This window comes from Myripristis murdjan, chromosome 24 (genome assembly GCF_902150065.1).
Source record: "Myripristis murdjan chromosome 24, fMyrMur1.1, whole genome shotgun sequence".
Taxonomy (NCBI): domain Eukaryota; kingdom Metazoa; phylum Chordata; class Actinopteri; order Holocentriformes; family Holocentridae; genus Myripristis; species Myripristis murdjan.
Genome location: NC_044003.1, coordinates 6111152 through 6131177, shown reverse-complemented (window position 1 = coordinate 6131177; position 20026 = coordinate 6111152). Strand labels below are relative to the sequence as shown.

At 43.5% G+C, this 20026-nt stretch overlaps 1 protein-coding gene across 2 annotated transcripts in view; it reads right to left on the bottom strand.

Annotated features, from left to right (window-relative positions):
* Positions 1-9937: 9937 nt before the first annotated feature.
* hivep2a (HIVEP zinc finger 2a) overlaps positions 9938-20026 on the bottom strand; it is a 119502-nt gene continuing 109413 nt past the window's right edge. For both annotated transcript variants that reach the window (XM_030047602.1, XM_030047603.1), the window contains 5 exons: positions 19850-19951; positions 16006-16894; positions 14766-14871; positions 11451-11570; positions 9938-10906 (listed from right to left, as the gene is read on the bottom strand). In XM_030047602.1, the coding sequence (XP_029903462.1) occupies positions 9998-10906; positions 11451-11570; positions 14766-14871; positions 16006-16894; positions 19850-19951 (2126 nt within the window). In that variant the 3' untranslated portion in view covers positions 9938-9997. The remainder of the gene's footprint in view (positions 10907-11450; positions 11571-14765; positions 14872-16005; positions 16895-19849; positions 19952-20026) is intronic.

The following is a 20026-nucleotide window of genomic DNA, read 5'->3' as shown; positions in this document are numbered from 1 at the left end:
ACTTATGCGCTTGTGGAGGCGACGCTTCCCGGCTCAGCTCTGAATGACACGAACCAGCAAACTGAAAATGAAACGGAAAGGGACGTGAGCCGGTGGCACTTAGGTAATAATGGCTGGTTGGTAAGAAACGTTGGTTTGTTTGGTTTGACTCACAGTTTATTTCTACACTACTGACATGATCTTACTCTTTACTCAGAAAAGTAATCAGATTACTGTGGCGAGCGAGCTGAATCAGAGCTGATGATTAAGAGGAAGGCCTGAAATGTCAGAGGGAGAGAACCCGGGTTTATCTTTAGAGCTAATTACATCTGGGAGCTGAACTGCAGCTAAACATGGTATTCCCTTTCACACACACACACACACACACACACACACATGCAGGGACACACAGCGCGGAGTTGTCCCACCACACGCTGTTTGCTACTAACCATGAAGGCATGCAAACAAGCCGACTTTGGGCGCCGCGCAACCAGAAATAAACGCTTTCCCATGGTGCACTCTGAGATCCGTCCCGTGCCTGTCAGGCCGCGGCGGCGGACAGTGACGGTGTGGCGGTGCTCGCGTGACTCTGCAAAATAAATCCCGCCGGTGAGATGACACGCCGAGCGACGTGCCACGACGGCTCGCCACCCGAACCCCGGCGGCAGCGGCCTCCCTCGGACACGCTGCCTCAGGATCATTTCTAAACGCCAGCATGTGTGTGTGTGTGTGTGTGTGTGTGTGTCATAATTTCGACACGTACACGCTCTCTGAACCCGGTTTGATCTGGTCATTAAAATGCAACAACACAACAGTGAATACAACACAATAAACGGTGCAGAACAGAGACACTTCACATCCTTTTGCTCATTAAGTTTACTTCATAGCTTCACGGTTTTCACAGCCGTGCATAAACTGAATCACAGTATTTTTTTTTGTCGGAGTTATTCGTTCCAAACGTCCAATTAGATCCTCTGATCGCTGAAAACGACAATGACAACGCCTGATGTCGCGGGCAATAAATAAATCAATAAAAACTCCCCAAACTCTCTATTGTGTGCCTTTATTGATCTTTATGGATTCGTTATATCCTGTGGAGGCTTTGAAATGCGCTCACAACATCTGGCTGCATCGTGGAGCTCCACTGGAGAACTGGTTGGTTGGTGTGTAAATGATTTTAGACTACAAACAGGCTTATAATCCATGTTATTGCGCTCATAAATTAGAAAAAAAAATGTCGCTATTCAGGAATGTCGCTCCCAGTGATCAGAATTCTCTTTGCATCAATTTTTTCTTCACAAAACACCATTTTTGTAGGTATGTTGTTGGTAAAAGCTGTCAGTTTGAGTGAAGATAATCAGTAGTAGTGGTGTCCATACAGTTACAGTACAGTGGTGGAAAAAAGTTTTCGGACACTCTTAAAATTTTACACAATCTCAAATATTATGAAATATTTGTGGAAAAATCTTTTTTTGTGTTTCAAAAGGTGTGGCTGCATTAGACAGATACAAACAAATACAAATTATATATTGTTTTTATTTTTTTTGGTCGCCTGGCCTTCTGCGTGCCCTCACATTAGTAGGAGGAAGATAAAGCTGGAAACTGGACTCATCTGACCACAGAATCTTCTTCCAGCTCCTGGCTGTCCAGTTCTTGTGTGCCTGGGCCCGACGACGCCGGGCTAACCTCCGTCTCTCATTGATCAGGGGCTTCTTGATGGCCTTGTAGGACCTTAAGCCATGATCTAAAAGTCGGCCACGTACAGTGCGGCTGGAACACTGGACACCAGTTTGGTTTGACCACTGCTGCTGAAGCTCCTGTGATGTCATTGGGCGGTTTTGCTGCACATGCAGATCAGGATGTGGTCATTTCTTGCTGAAGAAACCCTTGGACGCTCAGATCTTGGTTTGTCTTCCAAGCTGTTGGTTCATCTGTATTTCTGCAGAGTGGATCCAACTGCTGAAGGACTGCATCTGCACTTCCTGGCTGAGAATCTTCATCTTCAGGTGTGTTTCCTGCGTTAGGTTCCTTGTTTTAGCCATTTTTGTGTCTGAAGAACTTTCAAATGTGCTGCTTTATATAGACACCAAGCTTGGCAACAAAAATTGTGTCTTTTAATAAAAAGAACGACCTTCATCACTGGTACCAAAAAGACCCAATACTCAAAATTTCTTATGTATTTTTATGGAACCAATCAATTTGAAGTTTTTAATGGCTTTTTTAGGATTTGTTTAGTATTTTGGCTGTGACTGTACTAAAAGAAATTGCACTTGAAGACCTAAGAGTGATTCTTAATGCAATATTTCACAAATGCATGGGGTGTCCGAAAACTTTTTTCCAACACTGTATCTTTGTGGTGACATGGACAGATAGAAGGGATACAGCTTCCTCAAATGATACGAAAACAAACCCGGACGCCCATGTGGCACAAAAGTACAAGAAGGCATTTCGGGTGGATGTTGGGAAAAATGTTCTCTGGCTTTAAAATGCAGTTGAATTCAGCGGCTGCTGTGGTTTGGTTGTTCGACAGTAAAAATCTGGATATCTGGAATCACATTATCAGAAAATCACATTATCAGTCCTACAAGTAATCTGCATTCTCAGTTATGTTTTGAGGGAAATGTAGTTTGTTTGTGACTTATCATAAATATGTTTCTAATCAGGTAGGACAAAGTCCATGTTAGGGGGAAGGTGTGGTGGTAGATGGTTCGATCCCTGTGTTGAGTGACAGCTGTGTGTTTTTACGTGACATTTCACTATGCTATGTTGCAATGCAACATAGCATTGTCTTGGCAGATGAAACATTACGATACATTACGTTATGTCACATTATGTTTCATTACGAAGTGCATGGGAACCAGATACACTCAGGGCTCTAGTTTCCCGGCGCAGCGCGGGGTGGCGCAGTGAGGCGAACCCCGCGCAGAGCTAGTTTCGACCAGCGAAACGGCAGAGGCGGACAGTGTCCAAGTTTCGCAGACGGACTTGCGCGGAGATGGGAGTGGTGGCGCAGCGGGGGGAGGTGCCGACAGATTCGGCTTGGCGCAGTGACAGTTTTGTGCCAAAAGGCTTCGCCGAGGTGCGCCAAAAGCTCGCCTCCTGAAACCACGTCTACTTTCCGCGCAAGGCGGAGCGGAGCCGGCGCAGTGGAAGTTTGGCTGGCTGGCGCACATCACCAAAACCTCACAATCAGCATAAACGGTGCCAATCTCCTTTGATCTGACATCAGCTGTGACGGGACAGTTGATATGGAGATATATGTATGTGCTGATTGTGATCGTAGCATTGAATAGTGTTTTTTTTCGGTATTTATTGCATCGTTCATGTGCCTGACATCCCGGAAGCCTGCCTGTGAGGTTTTGGTGACGTGTGAGCACTGCTCGCCGGTCTCCGCTCCGCGCCGGTCTCCTGGGCTCCGCTCCGCCTGCGGCAGTTGACCTCCATGTCAGCTGTGTAAACTTTCATTACGCCTTCACGCAGCGCATTTTAAAGGCGAGGACAGGGGCTCATTTGATTGGTTAAATGTGAATCGGCTGTGTCAAACCCACTCCACGCCTTCTCTCCTCCGTTGTGCTGGTAGGAGGGACAGCGGAGTACTTGCGCCACCGAGAACGGCGTGCCAAACTTGGAAAATCCGCCTGGCCACACCCAGTTGGCGAAGCGCATCTGCGCTACGCCCCCGCCTCGCCTGGTCTGCGAAACTAGAGCCCTCAGTGTCCACTTTATCAGCTCCAGCTGTCCAGTCTCATGCAGCTCAATGCAAACAGCTCTGACATCAATTCTACCTTTTAACAAAGTTTATAAAGTTCAGTTTGTGTTGACATTGTGCAGAATGTGTCACTTTAATTCTGTGTTTATTACTGAGGTTGTAGTTTGCAGAGGTCTGCTACTGGACTACATTATATTGAGAGGTGTTTCCAACTTTTTGTCCTCCCCAATTATATACAATGAGGGGGACAGAATAGTGGAAACAGCTGTCAATAAAGTGCAGTCCAGTCTGACAGCAGCACTAACTAGTAGAGCAGGGAATCTTCAGCCACCTCATGATTCAATTCGATTACGATGAGATTATAAAGTGATCACTGATGCATCTCGACGCACATTTTTGTGATTGTCATTGAATCATTTTTTTGCATCATTTTTCAGACAATTTGTTTTTTTTTTTTTGTTTTACTGTGCGACAACTAAAACAAGGTGGATTTGTAGTGAACCATGATTTAAAAAGAACACTAAATAGATTCAAAGCGCACAATGTGATTCCTCATGTTCGATGCGTTGCCAAAATATTTCAGTGTTGTGTGACATCACTTCCTCCCGTCCTCATCATAAAATCCAAAGTGTTTCCAAACACTCGCTTTTAATGCAGAGGGTGCCGGTTTGATGTTTCTTTCAGCTCGTTCAGCACCTTCACATGATTGTTGCTGCTCTCTCACACTTGGGAATCTGCGATTTTTTTCCGCGATGTAACTGCCCGGCTAGACGCTGCTCGTATATTTCAGTTCCGTGTTTTTTAATCATTTTATAAGCATCGATTATTGACATTAATGCATCAATGCCGGCTCAGCCCACGTCCACATTGCAATGCATCTAAAAATCGATTTTTTCTCCCACCTCTACTAACTATGAGCTCAGTGCCAAACACAGAAGTGAAAACAGTCAAATTTATGGCACAACAGCTGGATTAGATTGGATTAAATGGTGTTGTGAACCTAATAAAGTGGCCACTGAGGGTATATTGATTAGGGGGATGAGGGTATATTTGTGAAATGTAAAAGTGTATTTAAGAATGTAATTTTCAGGAGGCTGCCGGACACAGAAAACTGATTTTGTGACAACTAGCGAAATATAAATTATAATTATACATACTGAACTAAAACCAGAGGCGCTGTCAATCCAGCACTTCTGTATGTTACTGTAAAAGCCGACTTATAGCTGATTGATTGACGGACTGAAGGGAAGAGCGCCTGTCACTTCCCTTTACCTGCCAGCCTGGGTTTCGAACCGGCAACCCTCCAGTCACAAGCCAACATCTGTGAAGCCTCTGATCTATAACAAGCTGTTGTTCTCCAAATGTTCCAGTGCGTTCTCTCTGCAGACACGGCTTTGTGCCTGGCATGAAACGTGTTCGCACAGTAGGCGCACACACACACACACACACACACACACACACACACATAGAGAGAGACTACAAAAGAGCACCACATACTTCATGAGAGTCTCAGGGGAGATTTCCATATGCTCGCAGCGCTGAACCATGAAAACTACACTCGCACTACCACCCAGCAAACTAGTGATGAAAGTGATTCCACCAAACGCTAATCAAGACTAAAATAACCGGCTTGATCATCGTCGATCAAAGGCCACGGGACTCACCGACACACGGACAGACAGACGGGATAAATGTAAGTTGACACCAACCCAGTTGTGTCAACAAAAAGGAAAAAAAGAAGAAGAAGAAAAAAAAAACATGAGAAAGCAGACAGGTAGACATATGTGGGACATGGCTAGTGACAGGGACAACATTAAAATTAGAATTTAGAGAGAGAGAGAGAGTCAAAGAGAGAGAGAGAGGGAGAAGAAAGAGGTGGCATCATGTGAAGCCAGGCAGGCTGTATGTTGGCGAGCACTTTAGACGTTGACCTCGTTCAAAGTATTTGCAAGTACTTCTTCTCTATCCTGCTTAGAATAATCCTGCCAGACGGGCGCGGTTTGGAGGGTTTGGCACGCGGGACAATGGAGATTTAGCGTTTTAGAGTCACGGTACCGTTACGATTTACTGTTACTGCAAATACCGGTGATAGTAATGACGTGTACAAGTGCATGTACTACTACTGTCAGTGCTGCAACTACCATTAGTATCATTTTTATTATTAGTATTATTAACTACTACTACCACCACTTATACTGCTGCTGCTGCTAATGTTACTTATATAAAATAATCATGATGATGTTTATTGATATGGTGCTTTTAAAACAGAGTTTGCAAAGTGCGGTGACAGAATAATCTGAAAATAAAGTACAGGAAGGCCAAACAAGAGCGAAGGTTAAAAAAAAAATAAATTTAAATTAAAATTAAAACAAAACATGGAGGCGATGTTGAAGGATAAAGACGGAGACTGAGACAAAAAGGCAGAAGACATAAACAAACCAGAAAAAGCAAATATGAATGAAGAGCTACAAGGATGAGGTCATAATAAATGAATAAAAATAAATACTAACTTCAGCTACTAGTTATAGTACTGCTTCCTGACACTGTTACTACCACCAACTGTAGTATCCTGCTATTATTACTGGCGTTGTTACAACTGTTAATACTACTGCTAGTACTCCTCGCACTAGTACTGCTGTTACCACGACTACTGCTGTAAGTACCACTACCACTACTACTACTGTAAGTATTACTACTACTACTACTGCTGCTGCTGCAGTAAGTACTACTACTACTACTACTACTACTACTGCTGCTGTAAGTACTACTACTACTACTACTGCTGCTGCTGTAAGTACTACTACTACTACTATTACTACTACTACTGTAATTACTGTACTACTACAACTACTACTACTGTTATTAATACTACAACTGCTACTACTGTAATTACCGTACTACTACAACTACCACTACTGTAATTACTACTGCTACTACAACTACTACTACTGTAATTACTACAACTACTACTACTACTACTCGTAATTGCCATACTGCTACAACTTCTACTACTGTAATTACTGCTACTACAACTACTACTATTGCTGTATTACTACAACTATTTCTACAGTAATTACTACAGCTACAGCTGCTGTAAGTACTGTACTACAACAACTACTGTAATTACTTCTACAAATACTGCTACTGTAATTAGTACTACTGTAACTACTGCTACTATAATTATTACTATAACAACGACCACTACTACAACACTGTCACTGAAATTACTACTATTATAATACTATATTTACTGAAATTACTATAACTACTACTTACTATCACTATCACTACTACAGTATTACTGTTACTGAAATTACTATTACTACTAACTGTTATGACTACTATATACTAGTGTTATTGAATTCACTAGTAGTACTATTACTACTGCCCATACAGCTACCAGGGCTAGTACATCCACAGTATTACTGATACTACTGTCACCACTACTGCAACTACTGCTGCTGTTACTGCAATTACTGCTGCTGGTAGTACTACCACTGTTATTACTAAACCTGCTGTTACTATTGCTAGTACTGGTGGTATTATGAGTAGTGGTGCTCTTACTCTGAGTAGTACCACTGTTGTGACCTGTATTACTACAACTACTACAATACTACTGTGAATATTGATAGTACAAAGACAACAAGAACCACAAAGCAGACCAGACAAGTATTATATTCATATTTATTTGAAAACAACAATCCATTTTTTCCACTTCTACTGCGATTCCTTGTTGCGACTGGGGTCATACATGATATTTGTATTAATTCCACGGAACACCATCACAAAAGTTACCCTTTTTATATGCACGTTAACCTTTTTTTTGTCCTTTTTTTTGTCGTCGTTGTCATTTCTATACAATGACTTGTGCTTTGATATCTTTGAAAGAGAGAGAGAGAAAGAGACATTTTTTTTTTTTTAAAGACATGATCATCGTCGTCGTGATAAGTGTACATAACAGAGGGAGGATCGAAATAGAAAAAAGTCGTAAGAAGAGGATATACTGGTCGAATACACACCAATACAGAGTACAGAGATACACACTAACAGGGCGTCCTGCCAGGCTCGACCCAAAACTGTCAATTTAAAATAGTCGTGTCACTGAGAACGCTGCGGCCCCCGACGGCTCCCTTCTCTTCCTGATGGGGTTTTAAAGTACGCTGTTGTTGCCTTGCAACAAATACACTCCCCGCTGGTGAGCAGAGTTTTGGCTAAATATTGCTTAGCTACAAAAGTGATATCCAGGAAGGGAGAAGGGGATCACAGAAGGGTCATAAACATTGCAAAACCCATCAGTGTCACAACTTACAAAAAAACAAACAAAAAAAATACAACAAAACAAAAACAGATTTCTTTAGATTGACAATTTTGGGGCTCGGGACACAGGGCGGCTTTCCTCGCAACGCCGTCTTCTCAAACACAAGCCTGCTGCAAAGAAGCTGATCTGAGAACACTGGGACTTTCTTAGCAAAGTTCATAAGAAATATAAGGTGCATTTGTCAGAGTGTGTGTGTGCGTGTGTGTGTGTGTGTGTATATATTTGTGTGTGTGTGTGTCCAAACAAGAAGCCATTAAATAAAAGCGTCAATGGACTGATGAACTGCCATGACCGTAATGTGCATCAATGCCAAAAATGTGTGTTTGTATATCAGTGTGTGTGTGTGTGTGTGTGTGGGAGGGGAGTTGACGTTGGGTATTTACATGGACTGGAATGTTTTCCCCGTACTAAAAAAAAAAAAAAAAAAAAAAAAAATATCAGTATTACTTCAAGCAACGTGGTTTTACAGAAACGTGGCGCTACCTTTAATCTGCGTGACGTTTACACTCGTCTCAACCACAGACGGGGGTGGGGGGGGGGCGAGGGGCGGGGCTAAACCAAATGGACCAGAATGCAACGGTGCACGGCAATGTTCATTCACTTTAATGCTGAGAGCAAGTCTACTACGCCTTGTAAAAAAAAAAAAAAAAAAAAAAAAGAAAAAGTAAAGAAACAAAACAAAAAAAAACAATAAAAGAAATACCACAAAAGTAAAAAAAAAAAAAAAAAGGTAAAAAAAAAGAAAGAAAAAAAGCACAACCAGGAACAGGCAAGATGCAAAGAGCGTCAGAGAGAAAATGTACAAGCAAACTACGATACGGTAATGTGAATGTCATTCTAAATGTTAAGTGCAGATAGATAGATAGATAGATAGATAGATAGATAGATAGACAGGTCGATAGATTCTATATATGTATTCATATGCTGGGTAAATATTCTGGTAAATCTTACTTCTATGTGTGTATATACCTCCAAGTAGAGGGGCTCACTTAGACGTATATAAATAGGTCTAACATATAAAGCCATATTACAGTGTACATATCCTCGCCCTAATTTAAGCGATAGCAAAACCCATGCTTTACATAGAAAAAGGCATCCACGACATTTAAGAAAAAAATGTACAATTTATGAAACATGGTAACAGTAATAAATAGTATTATAGAATTGCTGCTGTACACAAAAAAGCCATTTTTTTAATTTCACTCATATAAAAATATGTTTTAGTGCAACCGTACGTAATAGTAATATCCATAACTTCACATCGCTTGTCGAGACTCAAGGTGTCCAAAGGGAAAAAAATACAAATAAAAATAAACAAAGGGAGGGACGGGGTGGAGAGAGAGAGAGAGAGAGGGAGAGAAAAAGAGAGAGAAAGAGGAGGAGGAGGGAGGGAGGGAGGAAAATTGCATTTATTACAAAGCAGATACGCAAAACGTGATAGTTATTGTATTTACATTTACCTTCCTGCTTTGTATGCTTATAAGAATATAAGCAAAAAAGTAAAGAAAAGGCACACACATAGCTGTCCGTTTGCGACGTACCATATGACGAGAGTCCTCGGAGCAGATTTTGGTCAGGCTCACGTGTTCGTAGGAGTTTTATCGTACATGTAGAACCGAAAGCAGATCCTCAAAGTCTTTAAATAAGAAAAAAAAAAAAAAAGAAAAAACAAAAAAGTCATAATTTCCAATAGCAGGCCCCCGGCTAGAACAGGCATGCTGCACACATACATTAAAACTGCACATTATCTAGTTCGTTTGTGTGTGTGTTTGTATGAAAGAGAGAGAGTGTGTGTGTGTGCATGTATCAACTGCGAGTGTGTGTTCATGTATGTGTGTGTGTGTGTGTGCGCGCCCGATGTGCAAAAGTCATTTTTCCTCTCTCTGTTGCACTTCATCCCTTCCTTTTATTACAAAAAAAAGAAAAAAAAAAAAAAAAACACCCCCGAATTCGATGTTTTCTCCTCTTCTTCTTCTTCTTCCGCACCTCCACTAGGACGTGTCTTTACTTGTTTTTGTGCTTTCCGCCTCCCTGTCTCTCTCCTCCGGGACCTGGGGGTAGGAGGCCAGCCAGCCGGGGCCGCTGCCCGGCTTGGGGCCGCGGATGTGGGGCTTGGAGGCGGCGGGCGGCTGGGGGGTTTCGGATCCGGGGCTGGGGCTGGGCGGGTGAGGGGAGGAGGAGGAAGATGTGGAGGAGGAAGAGGAGGAGGAGGAGGAGGACGGGTGCGGCTCGCGGATCGAGGGGTGCAGGGGCCTGAGCTCCGGCCCGGTAAAGTGCTGAATCTGCTGGGGAGGCGACGGGGCGGGATGAGGAGAGGGAGGAGAGGCGGAGGCCGATGGGGAGCGACGTAGCTGCTCCTCGTGATGATGATGATGATGATGATGATGATGATGATGATGGGAGTCGGAGGCGAAAGCTGAAGGAGTCAAGGACGAGGAGGACGGAGAGCGACCTTGTCCCCTGTCCTTCCCATCATCCTCTCCTCCTCGTGCCGCTCCTCCCCGCTCCTCGGAGTCGATGCAGAGCGAGGCGATGGCCTTGGTGCACGTCCGGATGCTCTCCTCCTGCTCCTGCCTGTCCGGCTCTCCTCTTCCTCTTCCTCCTCTCCCTCCTCCTCCTTCCTCTGACATCATCCTCTCCGGCGACGGCTCCCTCGGCCTCTCGCCGCCTCTTCCTCCTGCTCCTCCTCCTCCTCTCTCGACAGAGGAGGTGAAGTACGAGGAGGAGGAGGCCTCGCTGGTGCTGGACTCGTCTGATGTGCTCTTCTGCAGCGGCAGGCGGGACGAGGCCTGCGGCTCCCCCTGCTGGGCCAGCGGGGTGTGGCCGGCCGTGACGGACGTGGGGACGGAGTGAACCATCTGGATCCCTCCGATGGGGATCATGGGGAAAGGCGAACGCACCTGCAGGTGAAGTTTCACAGATGAATCACAACATTAGCATGTTAAAGGAGCAGAAGTAGGAAAAAAACACATGCATGGAAGGAAAGAGAAAAGAAGAAAGATAGAGCAATTATCTTTAGATTTGTATTCTCTTATCAATATATCAATAATGCCATTACAAAATTTTATGAAGAACCATAACAACTCATGCACTCCTCTATTTATTGTTCTAAAAAAAAGAAAAAAAACCTTAAAACTGTAGTTTTGGGAATTTGGGACATTTTTATATTTTCATAAGCTTGTTTATGACACCAGATTTTTTTCTGGTACTATCTGTGATCTTTAGTTATTTACTTTAATTTGTAAACTCTTTAATTATGTTTTTTTTTTTTTTTTTTGTAATATTTAGCATATTTTTTTCTTTTTTGGATACCGATGTCAGAAGAGTAAAAATGTACAACAAAATAAATTAAACAAGTTAGAATAAAATGAGCAAAAAAGAAAAAGGAATGAACTGAATAAGATATTAAGTAAATAAACGAATAAAAAAGAGAGGAGAGCGTACCTGGAGCTGCGAGTGGAGCGGCAGGTGACTGAACAGCACCTGGTGGGGGGGGCTGGACTGGTTACCATGGCTACCGGCCTGGTCCCGTTCCCCTGGCAGAGGAGAGCCCGTCCGGTGTTCCTGGAAACAGAAACATGAGATCAGCACGGGGCGCGAGGGGGCGGGGCTAAACAGGAACACGCAGCGGGGCCGCCCGCCGCCGCCACCAATCACAGAGCGGCTTGACGCTGTGATCACTGTTTATTTTTTTTATTTGAAAACATTTCTGAAACATTTTGTGTAGCGTTGTTTTTGAGTATAATTACTCAGTGTAATCCTAGTACCAACAGCCAAGCACAAAAAACTGTACAAATATACACATCTGACTGCTGTCCATTCAAAACCTTGTATCTCCATAAAATCCACTTTTTAGAAACTAAAGGAAACTTTACATTTTTTCAGTTTGTATAATAACAGGTTTGGGAAAGGTTTCATAACCCAGGGCTGTAAAACCCACAGAGCAGCATGTAAAAACTCAAATTAAGCTAAAACATCAAAATCACCAAAAGTGGAGATACAAGCATTTAACCTAACAGCACCAATTTGTGAAACTATAATAACAACAAACACCTTCACACTGAATGAGCAAATAAACAAAATAAATACTGTGTATGTGTCTTCATTAAAGTAGCATAACATTGGAAGAATCCAGGTGGAATATGAAAGTGGTTGTTGCTGAAATAAAAGAAAGTTGACCTCTCCTGAATGATTGCAGGTTTTTTTTTTAAATATAAAAATGCTATAATAAATGATTTAGTTTGTAGTTTATTATAGTGCCATGCATCACAAATGACTTAACAGGACACGACACAACAGTTCTTTCATGAATAGCAAAAGATTCTTCATCCAAACATGAGCAGGTACATATTGTTCAGTATAAAGCCAGAGGAGAGAAGGTAAATAAACTTAATTAAATATTAATCAAAGGCAATTACACAAAGAGCAGGTGTTAGATATGTAACGTAGTCTTGAAAAAAAAATTGTAGCCTAACAATTTTTCAGACAGAAACGACAGGATTTTTAATGCAATATAAACAGCTTTGCAATATAAAAAGCTTCAAACAGGGGAGCTCTCAAATCTTCATTAAAAAAAACAAAAAAACATAAAGTGTAATTCATTCTCAATTTATTCACATTCTCTTAAATTTAGGTTTATCCGCGACTAGTTGCTGTCATTTCTCTTTATTTTTAAGTAATTAATTTAATGTCACAGATTATTCATGTACATCAACTGTAGGTCTGCCTTTATGAAAATGGCCAAACGATTTTCACACCAGTGGGAATTAAGGAATGGTAACTTATTCCCAATAATGATAATAATAATAAAAAGTTATGATGCCGATCCTTGAGTCAGGCGTATTAACTAGGCGCGTTCCTTTTCTACTTTAATCTTAAATGTAGTAAAATATTATACAATGTAAGATTAACGTTGAGTTATCAAAGCCGAGGCCGGTCGCTCTCCGTCTCTGTTCCATGCTTTATTTAAGTGAGACCAAAAGGAAAACCAGAGTTTGAAGTAGAGCTAACCAGAAGGAAAACAGCGCTGTTATTAACCGCACCACCGCCGGCCAAGATCCCATTACCACCAAAACCCAAAAGCCCCTATCTTTAATCATCCCTCCAACACCCTCCCTTTCTCTATCTGACTCACTCCTCACTCACTCGTTCTCTTTGAATATTTCTTCTCTCTTTCCTCTCCCTGTGACTTTGGGTTTACCGCACAGGACCGCAGACGGAGCTGGCAGGGAGTTTAGACGATCACAGTCGAGCGTTTGGAAGTCAGCTTCGCCTATTTGTCTTTGATTGTCAGCTCATTCGACACATGAATTGTCGTGATGCATTACATAAAAATACGCTCGCGTTAAAAGCCCCCAAATTGCTAAATATCATGTATCATAAACTGCATTTCCACCGGTCGAGACGCGGTACTGTAGTTACGCCTTTTCTCGCACAAATGAAATTCTGGTGATGGACACTGAAACCTAAAACTTAAAATCAAGAGCGCCCTATCCGCAAAAAAAAAAAACAGACATGTAGGTCAAAAGAAAACAAAACAGCTTTCTGGCATCGCCTGACATGACGTCTGGGTAATGAAATCCTTCAAACTTGCACAGTTTTTGCGGCCAACCGGAGATGGCAAAGCGCAAGTTGCCTAGTGTGGCGACAAAACTTAATTGCAGCAACAGTGTGACCCGGGTTTAGTTACCTCTGTTTCCATCATCAAGTATTATTATCTTTAATCTGTGCTACGAACGCTTAAAAAAATGACAATTACACTGTCCGACGGAGCTAAGGGTCGGTGGCTGCTGAAGAGAAAGACAGATAAACACATCATCTTTGCCTTGATCTGGTCCTATCCTGACAAAAGTGTTCATGGTACAAAAATGGAGATTATAGATACACTACATGGACAAAAGCATTGGACCACACCTCTTAATCAGGTGTTTCATTCAGTCCGATTACCACAGGTAAGTGACCAATCACGCTTCTCTATGTGGCGGTCTGATGGACGAGTCTGGGTTTGGGGAACGCCAGGAGAACGTTCCCTGCCTGAGCGCATTGTGCCGACTGTGCAGTTTGCTGGAGGAGGGGTCACGCTGTGGGCTGGTGTTTCTGGGCTCGGCCTCGGCCCCTCAGCTCCACTGAAGGGAAATCTGAACGCTTCAGCTCACCGACACATTTTGGACAATTCTCTGCTTCCAGCTCTGTGGGACCAGTTTGGGGAAGGAAGGCCCTTTCCTGTCCCAGCATGACTGAGCCCCGGTGCACAGAGCAGCTCCATAAAGGCGTGGCCGGCTGAGTTTGGGGTGGAAGAACTTGAGTGGCCCGCACAGAGCCCCGACCTCAACCCCATCCAACACCTTTGGGATCAACTAGAACGGAGACTGTGAGCCGGGCCCTCTGGTCCAACATCAGAGTCTGAGCTCACAAATGCTCAAAACTCCCACAGACACACCCCAAAATCTGGTAGAAAGCCTCCCAGAAGAGTGGAAGCTGTTCTGCTGCAAAGGACCAACTCCATATTAATGCCTCTGGATTTAGAATGGGAGGTCAGAAAAGCTCCTGTTGGTGTGATGTGGAAGTGGTCCAATACTTTTGTCCATATAGTGTGTTTCAGTATAGCACCTATGGGTCTAATTGGGTCTTTTGTTTTAAAAAGAAATGTAACTTTGGGTTAAGACATTTGACAACAGCAGGGCAGGGGAGAGCAGTGCACAACAGTAGAACAAAAGCAAGAAGTAGATTTTGCTTTTCAGGGTTAGGTTCAACTCTTACCGTCTCCATCTCCGCTCCGGTGCTGACCCTGCGGCGTCCCAGCTCTCCCTGGCCCGGCAGCCCGGCCTGGTAGCCCGGCCTCAGGCTCCGTGCTCCACTCTGCTGGCTGGAAGCGGCAAAAACAAAATGGTCTCAAATTTTCGTCCAATTCTTCCAAGTCTTTATCAATAGAAACTTGAAGTGCTAAGAGCCTGAGGTATACAATACAATTCATAAACAAGTCACAGCATCTCAAAAGGAAAGACACTTTATATAGGGGAAGTGGAAATCAGCTTTTGGCATCTTCTTTTTTTATTACTCAAAGGCAGACTATGCAGTTTCACCGGGGAGAGCACGCCACGTTGCCTACTAATGTGAAGGATGCATTTGTGGAGGGATAAAAGCCCTCAGGTTCATAATCTGAGCTCTGATCGCTGATAGCATTGATGCAACACTTAAATGTCTCTTGAATCCCAAAGTTTTGATATCACGTCTCCATAAAAACATAAAAAATGGGAAAAAATATTTTGTGTTGTAATGGGGTAAAACAGTTCCTCTTAAGTCATGAGGCTTGTTAAATTTGTTAAATTCTTTGAGAATTAATTAGCATTCATACAGACTGACATTTAAAAGCACAGGCAAAGTTCCCTTTCAAACTTTCCCTTTCAAACAATCAAGTCTAGTACTCATTTCGAATGTGATTCACTTTTAAAATGACTATATATTTACATGTAGAGCAAATCATTTTTTGCGAGACATCCTGCACTTGAACTCAGACTGAACTTGTTCAAGCCCCCACAGCGACTTGCTCACAGTGAGGAGGCAGAGGATTAGTGTCTTGCTGAAGGACGCTTCAAAAGGACACGAGCACTCTAAAGACATCTCCACCTCAACAGGTCGTTCAGTCTCGTCCTCAGTGTCAACATCTTGTTTTTCTTCGAACAAGGTCAAAAAGTCTGCCGGTGGGATGAGATAATCACACTGGTTTCCAACGCTTATCAACTTGTGTCCATAATTTTGTCCAATCAGGTGTCATTTTCTTGATCCTAGTGGGCTGATCTGCTTTATTCTGCCTTGTTACGACATATTTATACTTGTTCCTAGATAAAACCGCAAAAGAACCACATGACCTGAAGGGCGCAGGGCGATCTTTCTATCCTGGATGGGCATGACTTTGGAACCAAAACTAAAATGACCTCCATGCAAAGGTCCCATGGATTACAAACACCTTATCAGCTGGTCTGTCTCCTTGCTGACTTACCTTTGGTGGTGGAGGTGCTGGTGCATCCCTCGGCGAGGTGAGAGGGGTCGTATCATGCCCCTGTGGCGGCCTCGCGGGGATAGGTCCCGTTTGAAGTCCCTCCCTGCTGGAGAGGTGGGCCGGGACAGAGGGGAGAGAGGTGAGAAGTGACCCCGAGAGGAGAGATCCCTCCTGGGAGAGAGTTCTCGCCGGTATCCCCCCAGGTCCCTTTTTGGTGAGATGTGGCGCAGGGGTGAGATCTCCCGCCGGGGCGACAGGCGTCCAGCGCGGGGCGACAGGTCTCGATGCGGGGAGAGGTACCGGCGCGATGAAGGCGAGGAGGAAGGGGAGATAGGAGAAGAGTTGGGATCCAGCCCGGGTGAGGACAGGCGAGAGGAGGATGAGGAGAGGTCCGGCGAGGGGATGGGGAGGTCTTCGTCCATGGAGGAGGAGGAGGAGGGTGGCACCAACAGCCTGCTACCCCCATGTAGGGCTCGCTGGTACTCTGCTTGGCATTGCTCCCTCTCGGCCTGGTCGCTGGGAGCGGCCTGCGGTGTGATCTGGATACTTGGCACGGTGGTGAAGTAGCCAAACAGCGGCGGTTTGTGGGTGTTGCCGAGGAGATCCGAAGCCGACTGATGAGAGAGATGCTGGCCGACCAGCGCCGGGTGGGAGGCGGCGATAGCGGTGACTGACAGGGAGGGCAGCCCGTAAGGCTGCGGGCTGGTGGAACGCGAGCGGGTCTTGGGGGTGGAGTCGCCGTCGTAGTCGTCCTCTTCCTCGTCATCGTCATCGACCTCGTCGCCGTCTTCCTCGCCGCCTTCGGAGTCGTCGGCGTCTGAGAACTGGTGCTCTGCCAGGACGCCTCCCGGGACCTTCCCAGAAGCCCTCTGGCCCTCCTCTCCAATATCTAAAGGGGAAAAACAGGAGGGAAATGAGGAAGAAGAGGCAACGATGAAGCAGAGGAGGACGATAAGGGCAAAGAAGAGGAAGACGATGACAAACAGTAGAAGCAAAAGAAAGGAATGAAAAGGAAGGCAAAGAGGGAAAATATGAATATGGCAAGAAAACAGAAGAAGGGGTAGAAAAGTTGAAGTTGGGGAAAAGTGGACAATGAACAGAGGAACAGAAAAAGAAGTGAAAATGGTTTGTATTCATAAGCGGTAAAAAGCATTTCGGAGTTTTAAAAGTAAAACACAACACCACCACCAAAACCACTCTCCCACCAGCTAAAACTAATAAAATGGAAAAGACAATAAAAAATAAAAAGAAATTTGAGACAAAACCCTCAACATGGTTTCTGCAGGACGGCTGCCAAGCGAGCTCCATACAGTAGATGCTGAGTTACTCTACTCTAGCAGCAACTTTGGCAGGTAACCAACCATCATTTGGAGTCCTATTCCCTTATAAAATCTCTAGCTGATTGGCTTGTAAAAAAGTGAAACTGAGAACAGTAAATTTTGGGATGTAGTAGCTATTGTTAGAAAAGTTGACCCTCAAAAGCAGCGAGTCAAAGTTGACGGAGAGAAAAAGACTTTGAAAATGAGCTGTTAGCCGTTCCAAGCCTGAACATTTTCCAAAAAGAGTGTTCAGCTGGCCTGGAATCAAGTTATAATATATTTATTTTCTCCTATTTTCTTCCATAAACTTCTCTCCCATCTGTTTTTTTTTTCTCTTTGTTTGGCTCTGCTGTGACTTCTTCCAGATGCAATGTCAAGTACCAGTAGCCTGCTTTGAGCTAATAAATTGTATTTAGCTTACTCCTATGAGCGAAAATCAGATCCACTAACACAGTACTACTTTTCCCGTTAGTCTCTTATATACAACCATTTTTCAAAAACCACAGCTGTTTGTCTAAACGACTGACTGACTGATTCACTTACTGCAGTTCTCTCTCTCTCTCCCAAACCCTGTGTGTGTGTGTGTGTGTGTGTGTGTGAGTGTGTGAGTGTGTATGTGTGCGAGTGTGCTTATTAAACTCTGAACCCTGGCCAACACACTCACCGGGGGTTGAAACAGAGGGAGAGAGGGGCAGAGAGAGAGCGAGAGAGAGCAAGAGAAAACAAATCCTCTTAAAGCCATTATCCACAATTTCTAAAACCCATTTAAAGTGAAATTTAATTTGGTGACATACGGTTTGCAGGCTGGGAAATCACTACCAGCCAAATTCTAGTGAGTTAATCCACTCTACAGGTAAGCAGCCGTCGTTTTGGAGGGCAGTTAACTCTTGCTGATAAAATGGTGAAAAGCGGCTGGTGAATTCTGGGATTCAGCGGCCAAAAAAAAAAAAAATCAGTTTATTGCATAACAAGATCTTAGAGACCACACTGTAAGCATTTAGCTGACAGTCAGACTGACATTCAGTAAGTACAGCAGGGGAATAAACACTAGGAATACAGTGGATAGGCTATATGTTTCAATGGATTTTTGGCTGATTGGTGGGTATACTGTGAACTACCAGAAAAAAAAGATGGGTATACTTCATGTGACTGTGTAAACCCTCCACTAATTCACTAAGTTTAGGGATCAGAAACATCACAAGCAGCCGACATGCTTCAAACTTGCATCATGAATCTCATCGTATCCAATAATGTCTACATATTTAACTAGTGGTAAAGAAACCAAATCAGGTTTCTTGAAAAAAAAAATTATGTTGTCATGTTGGTGAGGGGATCTGTCACTGGTCTAATAAATACAAATAAACCATGTGATGAGAGATTTTTTTTTCCAGATGTGCCTTACAGTAAATCTGAACCAACCTTTAGCTCAACCAGCCAGCACACTAATTCAGAAAAGCAATGTTCATGTGAAGAGGTGGAAGTAACTGATTACATTTACTCATGTTACTGTCTTTGAGTAGCTTTTCTGTGTACTTGTGAGTATTTTTTGTAAAGTCAGCAATTTTATTATGTCCTTCTCGACATTTTAAATCAGATCCATTACAGAGAACAAATGATCAATGACAGCTTGTGGAACCTTTCACAATAAAAGCTCTGTAAATAAATATGAGAAGAGGAACCTGCTTCTGCTTTGTTGGTTCTACTTTTTGTCCTTTCCAAATTTCACAGTAAAAGCTGCACCATGAAAAATTGTGAGGTTCACTAGCGAAAATGTGGATTAAGTGTGGGAAAAAAAAGGGAATAATATCAGGGAGTTGGCCTGACGAGAAAGAAAAACAGCTCACTGTTCGGAAACCAAAGTAGCCCAACAATCACATAGCTGAACATGTATTTGTGATTATTTGTTAATATTAAAAAATAAATATAATTCAGCATGCTTGGCTGTATCATCTCAACCCATAGCTTCCGGCTTAGATCACTTAACATGAGGCTCGCTAGGCAATTTATGAATTTGCTGCTCTTTCTGAGGATCTGATGGAAAATAAAACCCGAGTGGCTTTACATGCGGCATGTTTACCAAGCAAGCTATGTGTGTTCATGAATAATCTGCCATAATGAAAGAGTCTGGACGGCGGGCGGCGGCTTTTTCAAGGCGGTTTGTGTCGAGTGTGGTTGTTCGACACGATGAGTCCTGGCTGTCAGGCCCGGCTCTGCTTTCCATTACACTAATTGTCTCTTTACAACCGCACCCAGCAAACAGCAAGGCAGCCAGCACTCAACAAGATAGAAGGCTGTTACTGCGCCTCCTGGAGTGTGTGTGTGTGTGTGTGTGTGAGTGTGTGTGTGTGGCCATGCATGTGAAGGACAGTGAAAAAGACAGTGAAATTGACATTAAGACAAAGCGAGAGAAAGTCTGTGTATGTGATTGTATAGATCCATTTAGTGTTTTTATGCTTGCATGTGCATTTGTGTCTGTGCATGTGTGTGTGTGTGTGTGTGTGTGTGTGTGTGTGTGTGTTTCCTACCTGCTTCGTCGGCCTCGATGTCCTCAACAGAAGACACAGACACTCCCAACTCCAAACACTTCTTCATATGAGCCTTAGACTTCATGTGCTTTGTCAGATTTCCTGCAAAACACACACACACACACACACACACACGCACACGTGTAATCCTTGTAATGACCCTCACGACTTGCCTTA